The sequence below is a fragment of the Typha latifolia genome, chromosome 7, assembly GCF_019914945.1.
Source record: "Typha latifolia isolate L0001 chromosome 7, TyphaL0001v2, whole genome shotgun sequence".
Lineage (NCBI taxonomy): Eukaryota > Viridiplantae > Streptophyta > Magnoliopsida > Poales > Typhaceae > Typha > Typha latifolia.
In genome coordinates, this window is record NC_133092.1 from 11,021,741 (window position 1) to 11,037,781 (window position 16,041).

At 33.9% G+C, this 16,041-nt stretch overlaps 1 protein-coding gene across 1 annotated transcript; it reads left to right on the plus strand.

Moving 5' to 3' along the window:
• LOC140792701 (uncharacterized) lies at positions 1–5,751 on the plus strand. Its single transcript, XM_073143856.1, has 5 exons — positions 1–205; positions 522–856; positions 1,181–1,259; positions 3,724–3,854; positions 5,150–5,751. Exons 2-5 carry the CDS (start codon positions 569–571, stop codon positions 5,384–5,386), a joined length of 735 nt encoding a protein of 244 aa, XP_072999957.1. The 5' UTR covers positions 1–205; positions 522–568; the 3' UTR covers positions 5,387–5,751.
• Positions 5,752–16,041: the final 10,290 nt, after the last annotated feature.

The window sequence follows — 16,041 nt, forward strand, 5'->3', positions numbered from 1 at the left end:
ACCCAACGGTGCCATTTCCTCTTCCCGTCTTTATTTAAAACCCCCAAATCTCTCTCTCTCTCTCTCCCTAATTTGGCTTCTTTGTCTCGCTCTTTCTTCGATGCTCGTCTCGGCCTTTTGATCCCATTGAAACCCTAGAGGGCTTCTTCACGAGGCGAGGCTCGTCGGCTTCTCTCCTTTCCCGATCGTAGTTTCGCGCCTCCAGGTCCGATTTCTGCGGCTTTCCCCTCTGTTTCTCAATCGGAATTTTGCGGGTTTTTTTTCGTGAGTTTTCGTCTATTTTTGTTGGCGTTTTTGGGCTTCAGTTCCTTTGCCTACCTTGATGGTTTCGAACTTTTGATCTCTTTTCTCGTTGGGGTTAGGAAAGGGGTTTTGATGGTGGAGATGGTTCTTCTTACTCGATCCTGAAAGAAGGGGAATTAGGGTTACTGCGGAAAAGATTTGATTTTTTACTAGTTTTTTTTATAGTAAATTTGAGGTTATGCATCGTTACTGATGGTACAGTTGTGGAAATTTACTAGGTTTTTGTTGGTGGTGCCGCAAAGGCAGGATTAGTGTCGGCCGTAAGATGAGCACGCTTGGGGCGACGAAGCGACCGTCGAAGAGGCACGCGAGGGACAGTTCGCGCGCTAAGATGGTTCTGAACCTAGATCTGAATTCTCCGGCTCCAGTTGAGGGCCGTGAGGGGGCTTCCACTTCTGCTAATATCCGCGTCAATACTCAACGGAGTCGCAGCTTTGGGCGTCAGCAAGGGGCGGTGCCGGCGTTCAATTTGGGGTTGAATAATTCACCTATCGATGTGGAAGCTATCGATGATGAAGTGGAGATGGTCTTTTTCTCAAGATTGGCTCCTCAAGTTTGTTCCTTGTTCCCTGCTTTACTAGGAATTTAGCTTGTTTTCTGCTCTGTGAAGCTTTACTACAAGTTTTTCTTGGTTTCTTATTGAACCTTTAGTCAGGTTGAAGAACTTGTTTGTTGGTAACTTGTCTCTAGTTGTATGAGATGCATGTCTTGTGCAATATGGTTAATATGTATAATTCCTACATATTTCTGAAAATAGATATGCTTTGCAGATTTTAATTTTGTCTCTTTGCTATTGAATTACTTATGCTGACTTTTCTTTTATGCTTCATTTTCTTTAATATTCGTGCCTGATTGTCCTCTTTATTTGATATTTCAGACAAGGAGCCAGCCTACAAGGAGCCAATCTGTCACAGTAGTTTTAGATGAAGATGTGGAGATAAATCCAAGAAGCTCAGGTTAGTTATGTTGATATTGTGAAAACACCCATCATATGCAGGCGATCAAGCTACTGTATAATGCATATGCTGTAGGCAGGTGCTTTTGTGTGTGCATGTGTGGACATCCAATACAATATTAAAGTATAATTTTAATATATGGAATTGCAAAATTGAAAATTGTTGGATATTAACATCTTAATTTACTTATTTCTACATAAAAATGTGCGACTACAAGATGTGGGTGCTTCAGGTGATCATTACCACATATTTTGGTATATACACCAGCTAAAGCATTTGTTTGTAACTAGAGCTGCCACTATAAGAAATCTCTTTAAGTAATTATTGATTTATTACCTTACAGTTGCATAAGAAATGTTGTTCTTTAGTAAATCTGGTATGTACTATCTTATATTTCAGTGATATTTTGGTTCATTTATATTTTAGCATTGGTTAGAAATGTCATGCCTTAGCGGAAAAAGTTCATGAATTCTTTACTCACTTCTCTTGGTGCATACAACATCTGCTTATGATTTTAGAACTATCTTGTGCAAGTAAGCCGTATTTCTATGCAAAGTTCAGGTTTTCCTCATCTCATAGGCTTCAATTCTCTTAAATAGTTAAAACAACCCACTTCCTTGGACTTCTATGTCTCTTTCATTTTTAATAACAAAAATAGCACCTTTCCTAACTATGATCCTTTTGTTAGTTATGAAAGTTGCATTGGATCCATGGACTTGGCCCAGCTAGCTTGTCCTCTCATGAACCCATGACCATGGGCTTCATAGCTGAATGCCAGTTTTCCTTGATGAAGCTTCAAGCCTTCAACTAACACAAGCATCATGTTGTGGAGTTTACAGTTCATGTCGTGCATTTCTTTGTGCTTTGCAAGAAACAGTATTGCAGATATTTTTTCTTCTTTCTGTCATTTTTCTCAAAGAATAAATAAATGATATCTTTAAATTGATCAATAGTAGATAGAAGAAATTATCTGTTAGTTGTTACAATTGTTTTCTTGATAAAAATTATGGAAATCGAAAGGTTAAGTATATGACAAGCAATAGACCTTATTTTTGAGATTTGATAGGTTTTATCATGCATGATGTTATCCATCATTGGTCAATTAGGTAGTTCTCTCTATCTGGAGATGGTTAGGAGTGATTGGTTGTTTCATTTTGTAGGATTTTTGTGTGTAAGTGTGTTTTAACCAAAATTTATGCTTGCCAGGTAGCACCTTACTGTTGTAGTCCTGTTGCAATTGACCTTAATTTGCTGCTTATTACTTGTGCAGTATCATTAAGTGTGATGCAAGATTGTAATATTGAAGATGGCAGATGTTTAGTGAAGAATTTTAGTATTTTGCAGTAAAAGTGGACATCATAATGATAAGAAAATTTTGGGGAAGTAGAAGAACAGAAAAAAGAATATTTGGGCATGGAAAACCAAATCACTGTTATTCAAAATTTCAGAAATTGAAATTTGCATTATGTAACTCTTAGCCCTTGTTTACTTTGAGTTTAAGGAGGGTCCTTGAACTTGATTAGAGACTTTTAGGCCCTAACCAAGTTTAATAACGTAACATCTTTTTATTTTTTTTATTCTTAACTAAGCTCACTCCCCAATAATTAAAATAAAAATAAAATAAGTTTTTTAATATAAATTCAAATTGACTTCATTTTTATCTTTAACATGATTTAAATTTATCACTTTTATCATTAAAGTCAAAGGGTATTTTGGTCCTTTAATTTTATATATTATTTATTTATTCACTTTTTCACATCATTACAAAAATAATAATTACGCTTTACCGTAGTTCACAACCAAATACCATACTTTCTTAGCCTAATTCAAAGTATATCTAAATCAAGATTAAGAAATGAGGACAGTTAATTAAGTTCGGAGCTTAGCTCAAACTAAACATAGCCTTATGGAATGAGTATGGCTACTCTTCATGCAATATCTTGAATAATAACAGTTCCAAGATCCTTTATTTTCTTGTTTTTTTTGCATATGATAAAACTCACAATAGAATAACTTGCAATACTAAATATCATGTTCACTGTACTTTTAGGTAATTGAAGTGTTATATTCTAAGATTACAAGAATAATGAAAAAAATGGAATTATTGATCTAGAGCAATTGTGGTTATATCTTCATTTTTATGGCTTGCAATTCCTTTTTCTTTTTACTGTTACCGGTCTACTGTTATTTCTGGTTTGCATGTCAATCTTATATTCATATTGTTAACTTCTTATATTGAGGGTTGCTGTATCTTGTGAAAAGTCTGAGGAACTAGCATTTAGGTGAATTTAGATGCATGGTGAAGGTAAAATTTCCTTATTATTATAACACTAGTGCAGGCCACTCATTAGAAGAGAATGTTTGGTCTATAGTGTATTTAGGTTGGATGCTTTGCAGTTTGTCTATTAGTTTAATATTCATAAAATGATTTTCCTGCATATGACTAACTTCATTTTTGTTTCAGGGGCCATCATAGAGGATCCTGTGACCACTTTATCTCTCGGCACTCACAACAAACGTGAGAGGATACCACCAAATAAGAACATAATCAATTGTGATCTTTATTTAGATCTGGATGAAGGCTACAGTGCTAAGGTAAGAGAGTTCATTTTGTTATCTTTTTTGTATTACTCTATGTCATGTTTTTCCTTTTCTACTTCATGTCTAAGTATACCTACAACTTCCATTCACGAACTCTGATCTCTAATTTTTAATATGTCCCAACTAATATTTCCTGAAAGTTACTCTGTTCTCTTCCTAATTCACTTTTGAGGTTGCTGATTTAGTTTACTTACTAATTTATATTCTAGACATTGGCTACTTGGCCTAAGCTTTGGTATTGCACTATGAGTGCTTAAGTAGATTTATTTAGCCAGAGCTGATTCAAAGCAGTGGTAGTCGTGCCCAAGAAGGGTCTCAATTTTAGGTATACTGGTTAGCCAAGTCTAAATTCACAGTGACGTTGACCCTCCCCAAGAGAGAATTCAAGAGTGTAGTTGAGTAAGGGACATACTAAGGAGTGATGGTTCTGCTGCTGCTCCTGTGTATGCATTCTTTTTATCTCTTTGTATATGACAATATTTTTTTTTAATTTTCTTTCCAGTTTTTGGGTGCCACCAGCATGCATACAGATATTATGATTCTTAATAGTAAATACTAGCTGCTATTGTTATTGTGACATCTGGTGGCAAACAAATGGCCCTAGAGTCACTTCTTGTAGATTGACGAAACTAAGTTGCAAGCTGGTTTAGTTGTTCAGATGCTGAAATGTGTATCCTTCGGAATAATGAACTTAACTCAAGCTGGATTCTGTTAACTTTGATAAGACATTATTGTAAGTATATTAGAATTAGTAAGTTCAACTTCATTGGCATGACATCATGATTTTCTATGTGGTACCTAACTCTTCAGTAAGTTTTTATGCGAATTCTAAATGTCATAGGTAATCTAGTAATGCCTAAACAACTTTGGAAGCTGACCTCAGCAAGTCAATTTTAAGGGAGCGCTCCACTTACCTGTGATAGTTGTCAGGCATGAGAGTTCACAGTATGCATTAACTAGTCTAGAATGCTTTTTGTTACTGCTTTTCTCATGATACAATTTTATTCATTGTGAAGTATAAGTCTAACATTTAACTGTCTTTCTTGGTACTAGAATGAACTTCTCTACGTCTCAAAGGTGACCTAGAATTTAGTGAACTTTGATGCTATAGGCCAAGTTTCGTTGTTGGTAGTGCAACTTCTTCTTTTTGTTGATAAAATTAATTTTATTTTTGTGACAGATACATGTTTACGTTTATTTTGCTAACATTTTCACCTTCTACTCAATAAAGATGTATCTTGAATTTGGTTTTCTGCTTCAAATTTATAACGACATAACCACATTGGCAGAAAAAGAATTCCATGCAACCTAATCCAGAACCTGTTAAAGTGGTTCCAAAGGAACCCACCTTTACCTGTCCTGTCTGTATGAACACGTTGGTTGAGGCATCGTCAACTATTTGTGGCCATATCTTCTGTCAAAGCTGCATCAAAGCTTCCATCCAGGCTCAAAAGAAATGCCCTACTTGCAGGAGGAAGCTCACTATGAACAATTTTCACCGGGTGTACCTTCCGACGACTGACTGAGCTGGCTACAGTCATTTTCTTTTGGAAGCCTCCCATCTATTAACTGGCGATGTTATTCTTCAATTTCTTCACCCTCTTTTTGTCAACAGCCCTTTTCGATTTACTCCGAGAAGAAATGTTGTTTTATGTGCTTGAAATCTATATTGTATCTCTACTTCTGTTCAGAATGCAATCATTTACAAAGGTATTTACTCCTCTCCACCGGGGTCGTAGAATTACTTTGATGTAGACGGGACACTTGCAGTTGGTTCTCAATAATTGTTAGAAATATGTATCCCGCTATTGTCCAGATCTTGATAAGCCCTTGGTGTGTTTTATCTGGAGAAGATTTTATTTGAAAGCTTTGCAGATCATATTCACCTTGATCTTTACGTTTGGTTAATGATAGCAAAACTGTTTATGCCTTAGTTTTGTAGGAGCCTCTTTGATGTCTTCAATCTTCAATGATGTGTAAATAGTTGGGGGTGAAAACGGGTTGGGTAGTGCCTAGCCACGTCCGGATTCACATTTTGGGTCCAGATTCGGATATGGATATTAAAATTTAAAATTATATCTCAACTTAAATGGATTTAAAATTATATCTCAACTTAAATGGATATGGATCAGATAAATTTTGGATAAAGAATTAGGTCTTAATTAATACGGATCGAATTTTAAATAAATTAAAGTCTTTTTTTAGGGATTAAATAACACAAAATATTAGGAGTTTAAAAAAAGTAAATCTTTTTACGTACGTATAGATTTAGTAAAATTAATCACTACAAATAATGTAGAATAAATTACTGGCAAAAATATTAACATTTGTTATTTAAATAAGCAAACTAAAAATTATAAATATTTAAAAAGATATGCGGATAAACGGATATTTGATATCAGTATTTGTATCCGAAGAATTATTCGACCCGTATTGTATCCGTATCCGAGTTTTTTAATCTGTATTTTAAGTTTTTTTTCAAAATTTTTATTAGTATTTGAATTCATATTCAGGTTGGATAGAAAATTTTCACCCGAATCTAATTCTAATCGGGTCAAATAGCGAGTCAGGTCGGAATTAATCCGACTCGTTTTCACCTCTAGTAATAGTCCAACAGGGGTTTGGTTTGAGTTCAGAGCTAGTTCCTGAACGTGGTTAGGGATCTTTAGTCATGCCTAGTAAGTAACTAGAGGTAAAAATTGGTCGGATTGGACACGGATAAAAAAAATTCTATTCAATCTAGATACAAATATTCTTTCAGAAAAAAAAAAACTTGGATACAAATACATCTATCAGTAATTTTGTAGGATTCGGGTATTGAAAATCCATTTAACTACAAAATATGAATAATTTAAAGTAACCAGGATTGTAATACCCAACCCTATCTCAACTTGATCCACTAACACTAACACCAACCCTACTCGGTTACCTCTATCTCCGTCTCTTCCCATATCTCTTAACTTGTTGCCTGTAGCAAAAAATCTCAAATCCTTTGGGCTAGATCTCTCTTAAGCGGTAGCCGTTCTATGCGGCTCCAGGCTACTCTATTTATTTATAGATAATTTGATAGTTCAGATGTGCATGTCCTCTTATAACATTCTCTTATAATTTTTTTCTTACTAGACCCAAAATAATACATATGCCCAATTTTGGTCCAATCTAGCTAATTGACTTCATGTTCTGATGGAATTTGAGGTCAAAATAATTATCTTAATTTTGTTCAATATTTACTAAGATGGAACTATTGATCCATCTTAACATAGTTTCTGGACTTTGGGAAGCTTTCACCCCTACTTTTCGGACATGCCTTTTGAGATCCAACTTTTCTCCGTTTAAAATTCGATACATATTCTGTTAGTTTTTAGTGTTGGCAATGTGTGAAAAAATATTCTTAAGTATTTGTGTTCAAGTATATGAGCACTTTTATAAGTTTTGAAGAGTTTAAGTTGCCATGTTCGAAGGACATTTAAACACACCCAACAAGCATTCAAAAATATCGAGACTAATTATTGAGTGTTTGAACGTACCTTGTAGGCATTTAAAATTTCCAATACCTATTTTCGGATGTTTGAATGCAATCTACAGTCGTTCGAAGCACGCCCAAACACACATGGAATTCAAGTCAGGCTGTTTGAAAGGGCAAGACTAGCGTTCTAATGCACCATCGAGATTTTACAAAAAATCTTAAGTCCTACTTCATTGAAAGAAAACAAAATACCATATCAACCAAGGAAACCCTTAACTTAACAGTTCAAATGGGTACCAGCAGACTACAGGATATCCCCTAACTCAAAGTATCTCAACCATACACAAGTTTCAAACAAAGACAACCAAGGGTAACCATCCTACATACAATTAAAACACCTATTCATTCCAAATAAAAAGCAAAAAACCTGCTACTAAAAGCAGAATCCACGCCCTTAGCCAAACATAAATTTGTTCTTTTGATGCAGAACACTATAAGCTCCCTGGCTTCTAATCCAAGATGTCTACCACCTAAGCCAACTTCTTGGCCTTCTTTATCCCGTCATCTCCTTGTAACCCTGCCCAGCAAAAGAATAGTAAGGTTATTTTTTGCTGAATCTCGTTCCACTTTCTAAAGTTTCCAATTTCTAATAAATACTCTACTATTATTTTCAGCCAAATGCTCCATATTAGGGCCGCAATCCAAATGGTTGTCCATTTTCTCAACTCCTTGTTCTTGATATTTATATCAGCCACAAACTAGTCATTTGCATGTTTTAGGGCACACATTATTCCTGCGGTCATCACCACCCAACCTATAAGCTTTTTTGCATAATTACATTGACAAAATAGATGATCTACCATCTACTCTTTTAAGCAAAACATACAGCCAGTATTGCCAGTCCATCCCCGTTTATTCCTCTAATAAGCTGAAGATATGATTCTGCCATTATTTAAGAATAGATATAGGAATCTAACAGTATAAACACCATTACTCGCAAGTCTCCATTTAATCTCATCATTCCTCTCATTGAAAATAATACCACTACTTTCCACCATAGCAATCATATCTTATTCATCCCTCTTTTGTTCATCCGTGAGCTGTCTCCTATATCAAAGATTCCACGTATTCATATCAAAGACCTCATGCACCTTAACCTTATTCTCCCAAACAATATCAAACACTTTAGGAAATCTGGTTGCCATATTACACCCCACACTAAATATCAGTCCAAAATCTAGTTTTTTTTTTCCTTTTTTGATCTCCCAACTAGCTCCAATCTAAAATATTTACTTGTTTGCAAGATTTCCCTCCAGAAGGGAGAGACCCTTGGGGAGCTGATTAGATTAAAATCTACCATATTTTTTCTTTGATAATACCTTTTGTAATTATTTCAGCCCAGAAATGATTATCGGAGTTAAGTAATCTCTACTACCATTTTGCAAGTAAAGCCTTATTCATATCTAAAAAATCAACTATCCCTCACCCACTAAACTCTTTCTTCTTACACATCATTTTCCAATTAACAAGAGAGTACTCCTTTCCTTTTTCTATACCTCTCTGCAGGAAATTCCTTCTCAACTTATCAATTCTATTTTTCACCCACAATGAAATATTAGAGAAGGAAAGGTAATATAAAAGAATATCACTTAATACTAAATTGATAGTATTTCTTCCACCAAGTGAAAGAAGTTTATCCTTCCAACTCACAAGCCTCTTCTCAACCTTCTCAATCACCAGGAGCCAATCCTACTTTCTCAATTTGCTATCATGTAGAGGCAAACTCAGATATTTTTTAAGTAACTTTTCAACTTTGCAACTAAGTTCGCAAACTTCTTCACGTGTTCAGGATCATTGCTTAGATAAATCAGAGAACTCTTAGCAAAATTTATTTTCAATCCCAACACAGCTTCAAAACAGTATAAGATAAATTTAAGCGCTCCAATTTCTTTTTCATCCGCCCTTAAAAAAATCAGAGTATCGTCAGCATATTGTAAATTTATAATCCACTTAGGCTTCACATCCTCCCCTAGTCCTTTTAGCAAACTTGCCTCTTTTGCCTTCCTTATCACCTTGTGCAAACCATCCGCAGCTAAAACAAAAAGATAAAAGGATAAGGGATCACCTTGTCGCAAACCTTTTTTGCATCGAAAGTAATTACCTAACTCCCCATTAAGCATAATAGCTGACCATCCAGTTGTAACCGCTTGCGTAACCCACATAATCCACTTTTCTAGAAAGCCTCTCCCAATCAGAATATCTCTCAGATAATCTCATCTAACTTTATCATAAGCTTTCTCGAAGTCCAATTTCAGTAAAATACCCTCTTCTTTCTTCTTTTTGACCCAAAAATAATTTCATGCGCACATGCCATTCTATCTAAAATATATCTTTGCTTGATGAAAGCAGTCTAGTAGTCATCAATTAGCCCACTAATGACCCCATAGAGTCTGATAGTGGAAACTTTAGTAACAATTTTATAACTGCAATTCAATAAGCTGATTGTTCTATATTCCCCCACTTTCTTAATCCCAACTCTTTTAGAAATTAACACCAATATTGCATAATTCAATCTATGCAAACCTTTTTTTTTCCTTTAAATAGATCCCAAAAGACCTTTAACAAATACTTTTTTATCAGACCCCAAAATTTGTAATAAAATTTTATATTAAAACTATCAGGACTAGGAGCTTTATTAGCAGCCATCTCAAACATAGCTTTAGTAGCTCCAGCCTTCGTAAAAGGCTAACCCAAACTATTTCTATCCTCCTTATTTAACTTCCCATTCTCCCAAATATCATTCTTTAATTTGAGTCTCTAATTATCTACCTCACAAAATAACTTCTAATAGTATTCAGTAATATGCCCTTTAATCATATTCATGTCACTCACATATACATCATCTATTAACATTAAACAAATAGAAAATTTTCTTTTCCTTCCATTTGCAATCATATGAAAATAGGTAGTATTGTTATCTTCCTCCATCAGCCATTGCTGTCTTGATCTTTGTTGCCATAACAATTCTTCTTCTTTATACATTTGATTCAACTTAAGAATTAAATTAACTTTAGTATCAAACTCCTCTTTACTAAGATGTCTCTCCCCAATAATATCTAAGGCATTCAGGCTCTCAAGCCAATTATTTTTCTATGCCTGATCCTTTTTCTTGTTGTTTTTACTCCACCCTCTTAGTCCTTGACGAACCTTCTTTATTTTTATCGTCCAATTCTCAAAAGCTTAGTATCCTCCCTTAGAAGCTTCATTTATCCACCATTTTCTCACTAATTCCTCAAAATCCTCCTTACAAAACCAGTAATTCTCAATTCTAAAAATATTACTTTTATGAATATTTATACCCGTATCAATAAGTAAAGGAACATGATTCGAGCAAATGTGTGGCAGAGCCTTAATCAAAGTCATGAGAAACATAATGCTCCACTCATTTGTCACAAAAACTCTATCTAACAAAGTCAGCTCCAAATTCTCTCTCATTTGACCACACGAATTTTCTTCCACACAACTTAAGCTCAAGCAATTCCAGGTCATTTATCATTTGTTAAAATACTTCCTCTCTCTTCCTCCACTTGCTCTGTCTTTTCTATCAGTTTTGAATCTGGTGGCACTAAAATCACCACCAATGATTCACTTCTCTCCTTTCCACTCTTTTATTATATTCAACTACTCCCAAAGAATCATCTTTTTCTTCAAAGATTGCGATCCATACACATTTGCCAAGACCCAATCCATCTTATTATCTCTATTTTTTAGCTGCACTGCCATAAAATGCTTAAAAGTAGCACTATCTAGAACCTCTAACTTGTATTCATTTATACCAATCATCTTCCACCGGAACGGCTATACGCTAACAAAAATTTCCAAGAGGTGATTTGACCTCCCCCCAATGCTTTCATACTCCTGTCACTCATGACCTCCTTTTTAGTTTCCTGTAAACACAGGAATTCCAGCTGTTCCTGAGCAATAATCTCCCTAATTCTTCTTTTCTTCTCATCACCACCTAAACCTCTTACATTCTAGAAAAGGCATTTCATAATTCATCTGTTGTCTCCTCTGTTTCAACATTTTCTTTTTCTCTCAGTGCCTCCATGTATTTCTTTGCTCTATCCCTCTCAAGGGCTTTTAGAATCTTCAAATGAATCTTCAAATTTTTCTCTTGTTCCTCAGCACAGTTTCCCAAAAATATTTCATAGATATTGGCAATAGCTATTAGTTCATTATTTGAGAATTTTGAAAAACTAAGACATTGCATAAAAAGATAATGCCTGGGTTGTTTTCCTCTTTGCTTGCTCTAGGGCTTTTGTTCTTCCCACCTCAGCAATCTTGTCTTGAATCTTTGTTCTTGACCCTCTATCTTAAGAAGGTGCCTAATACTTCTTCTGGTAGGTATTTACGGTGATACATTTTGTTTCTTTTTAACATATTTCTTGATCCCTTGTGTTTGGATTATCTGTAGAGGCTCAACATCCATTGTGTTTTACCTTGCAAAGATGGTCATTTGCCAATCTTGTTCTTCTTCATTATGTTCCTCTTGGTTCTTTATGTCCTCTTCCATTATTTCCTTTTCTAGCTGCACTGAATATCCATGCTGATTCAATTTTTTTTCCAAGTTTCTTCTTCTATCAAGATCTTTTCCCTCTCCAAATTCTTTTCCTTAACTATGACTCTTTCCTCTTCATGTAAACACCTTTACTCATTTGGCTTAGTATATTCTTCTTAGGTGAGTTAACCAATTGTTCTTCTACCATTTTATTTTTTTTCCTTTGTCTATTTTGTGTATCTCTTTCTCCATCTTACTTTCCTTTATAATTACTCCTTCATCCTCCAACTTTGTATCATTCTGTTTTGGCTAGTCACCTTCCATTGGGGCATTTTTACAAACATTTTGTCTCCTTTCTTTTGACACCTCTTGTTTCCTAGTCGAACACTTTCTATTTGTGAATTTGCCTCTCTCCCCAACTCCCCCATGATTTATTACTACTTTGCTCCATTTTATACGTAGGTTCTTTTTTCATCTAGTAATAAGTTTTCTCTGGTTCCTTCTTCCCCAAATCTTCAAGCTCACAAAATATTTCAAACACCATGCTCTATATTATTACCATCAAGCAAACTGAAATTTTTGCAATATCCTATACCATTACCCTCAATCTAGCATATTTAAGGTTAAATTTTTTGTCGGTATTTTCATCCAACATTACTAAGAATCCAAAAGCCTCAATAATTTTCAAAAAATGTATATAAAGTCTAGCATTACAGAGAAATACCTAATAATCTCACCCAAACTGGCTCCCGACGTCCTATGATCTTTGAGTCTTTTTTCCAAGCATCAAACTGCACTTTAGCAATCCCTAGATCTATTATCCCTAATCAGGATACTTCCTCCATCCGCTGCACAGATGGAAAATCCACCAAGAATTCTTTACTTGAGATTGCTCTAGCTCTCTAAATATGATCCCACGACACATCGCCTCCATAACTACTTCAATATTATTAGCAGAAATCCACCCTTGTGTAATGGTCGCCACCATACATCTCTTTAAGTTAAATTCAATTTGCCTCATCTCCTCTGATGATCTAAACATCACCACCGGTGATCCATCCCTCTACACTCTTGAACTATCTTTCCTTTGCTACACAACCACACCCAATGCCCAAATTTCTCGCACTTATAGTAAAGAATGCTATTTCGACAAGTTGTCGCCCAATGTCCACTGCCCCCACACTGAAAACACTTTCCAAATCTTCAATTAGCCTTCGGTGAGTTGTTTCTTTCTCAAATTTTCTTTTCTACGATTTCGTTCGAAACCCTAACAACACCTCCTTGTATAGTGGTTTGCTACTTTCCCTTTCTTTATTCTTCGATATTCTCTCTCCGCTGCGACGTACACTCTTCAAAAGTAGAGTTTCTTCAAATTCTCTTTGGTGCGTGAGAATAACTGACACCTTTTCCAATCTCCACTCACCGATTTCTTGGATTCAAAATTGTCGGAACTCCAATGAGGCTCTATCACCTCACCCGAATCCACATGATCAACAAGTTAGGCCAGACTCCTGGTTGATCGTTGGGCCAATCTCTTGCTTGGCATTTGGTCCAATTTTTTGAAATCACCACCAAAGGAACCAGAGGTCTCCATTTCCTAATGTTATCTACTTCTTAATCATTTCGATCTATAATTTTCTAACCTTAACCAGAGATTTTGCGAAATCTAGAATTCTGTGAGTCTAGATTTAATTTGGATTTGACTTTATCTTGTTAATTTATGTAAGAGTTGGGATGTCCTAACCCTAGGCAAGTCGGTTATTGCTTTAGAAATGGAGTTCTTGAAGAAACAACGTTCTTTCACCAACAAGGTCCATCTCATCTTTAACTGTTGCGAATAGCATTTTCAACATATTAAGGCTTTCATCTTAAAGGTCATTAAAGGTTATCTAGATGAAAAATTAATCTTGAGGGCTATTGAGATTATAGCTCAATCATTAAAAGTAGTGAATCGCGGACTTTAGCAAGCAAGACTGAGTTAAACAAAGTCGTGAGGATCGACGAGTTATTTTATAAGTCAGTCTTATAAACTGCTACAATTTTTAATGATTGATTTTGATCCGAGTTTGGATCCATAGTTTTTTTTTTTTGAGTTTTTTTACGTAAAATTTTTTTGTATTCATCTTTGCTTTATTCTTTGATTTATATTCCCCATATTTATTTAAGCAAATGGGAGGAAATATTGTATAGGGTTAAAATACATAGGTGTGTCTAAGTACTTTCATATTTGTTTAGGCCTTGTTCACTCATGGAATAAGATTTATTCTATAATAAGTATTATAATATTTAATACTAGAAGAAGATAGCTAATAACAGTATAAATTATTCTAATATTTAGTTCAATACTAGTATAAGGAGTAATAATTATATTCGATGTGACATAAAGTTGATATTAGAGTATTAAATAATAATAAATTTGTATTAGGAATTGGTAATATTTTATACCAAATGGAAAAGAATACCTTGGATGAATGTAAAATAGTAGTAATATATTTTTTTTAATTATAAGTGCGGACTTAAAACACTTCACATATCTGCACTATGAGAGAATTACTATATACTATAGGGTAATGCAGAGTTATAAGCGTGCATTACGAGAAAATAACTTCGCTCTCTAAGTAAAATGACCATGCACTATGGGGTACTTTTAGATTAGTCAAAGTTACCCGCACTACGTGGTTATAAGCCCCCACTACGAGAAAATAACCTCACATTATAATAACATTTATGAACATTATGGGCTTATAACTCATACTACGAGAAAATAACTCCACACTCTATGTAAAATAACTATGCACTGTTTGGTAATTTTATACTAGTGCAAGGTTATGATTTTACATTACCTGATTATAAGTTCGCACTACGAGAAAATAACCCTGCAATGCAATAATATTTTTCAAAATTATAGAAAAATAATCATGCACTGCGAAGTAATTTTAGACCAATGCAGAGTTATAAGCATTGTAGGAAAATAACCTTGTACTGTAATAATTTTTTGAATATTACGAGGAAATAATTATACACTGTAGAGTTATTTTGAAAGAGTTCAGGCTTAATTTTTTTTTTTTTGTGTGTGTAGAATTTACTAGTCTAAGAAAAAAGAGATGAAATCTCAACTGTAGATGAGATGACCAATATTTAAGAGAAGAGATAGAAGAGATAATATCTCAATTGTAGTTAAGATAATGAGTATTTAAGAGAAGAGATAGATGACATAGAGGAGGGGATCTCAACTATTACGTGTTGTCTAATATAGGGGCAAAATAATAATTACAGATTATTATTAATTATTTTTAAAAGAGTTGTATGAAAAAAAAGAGAGAATGATAAATTACTGTACCAAAATAAGATAAATTAAAAAAATAAGGTAAATTATTATTTAGTATTATGCAATAATAAAAAGATTTATTTTAGAATAAAACTATTTTTATTCTAAAGTGCACGACTTAAGATTTAATCTGTATTTAAAAATTATATGTATCGGTTTAGTTAAGGTATTATTTTAAATGTTGTTAAGTGTTAAATATCTATAGCTAAATCCGTATCTATATCAAATATATAGATGTGGACATGAGTTGAGCACTATTCAATCTGTTTCACTATTATCTTATTGAGTTAAACGTGAGAGACGAGATAAAAAATAGTAAGTCTAAATTTAATTTTTTTAAAATTATAAATTTATCGTCAAATTATTTTTATTCATATTTTATAAATTTAATAATAGCATTTTGTGTTATTATATAACACACTTAATTTTTTATTTTTTATGTCACGTCGAAATAATAATTGCTACTCCTATTTATTTTAAATGCTCTCATATATTCTTAATTTTTCTTCAAAATAAATATATCTTCTCTTTCAAAAAAAAAATTAATTTACTAAGTTCGTGGTTGCTGAGTTATGAACATTTTAAGTTTGCAACTGGTTACAAGTCCATAATAATTTATTTTCTTTTAATGAAGTTTGTAATACTAAATACCTCTTAAAATAGAATTAAGCATTACATACATGTTTATAAGCTCGAAAGATAGAAAAATCCCAATAATCATATTTTATAGTAGGGTTACGGGCTTTATACGATTAAAACCTTAAAATTGAAAAAATTAAAAAAAATTAAAATAGTTACCTTAGTTGAAGATGAAAAAAAAGCAATACCT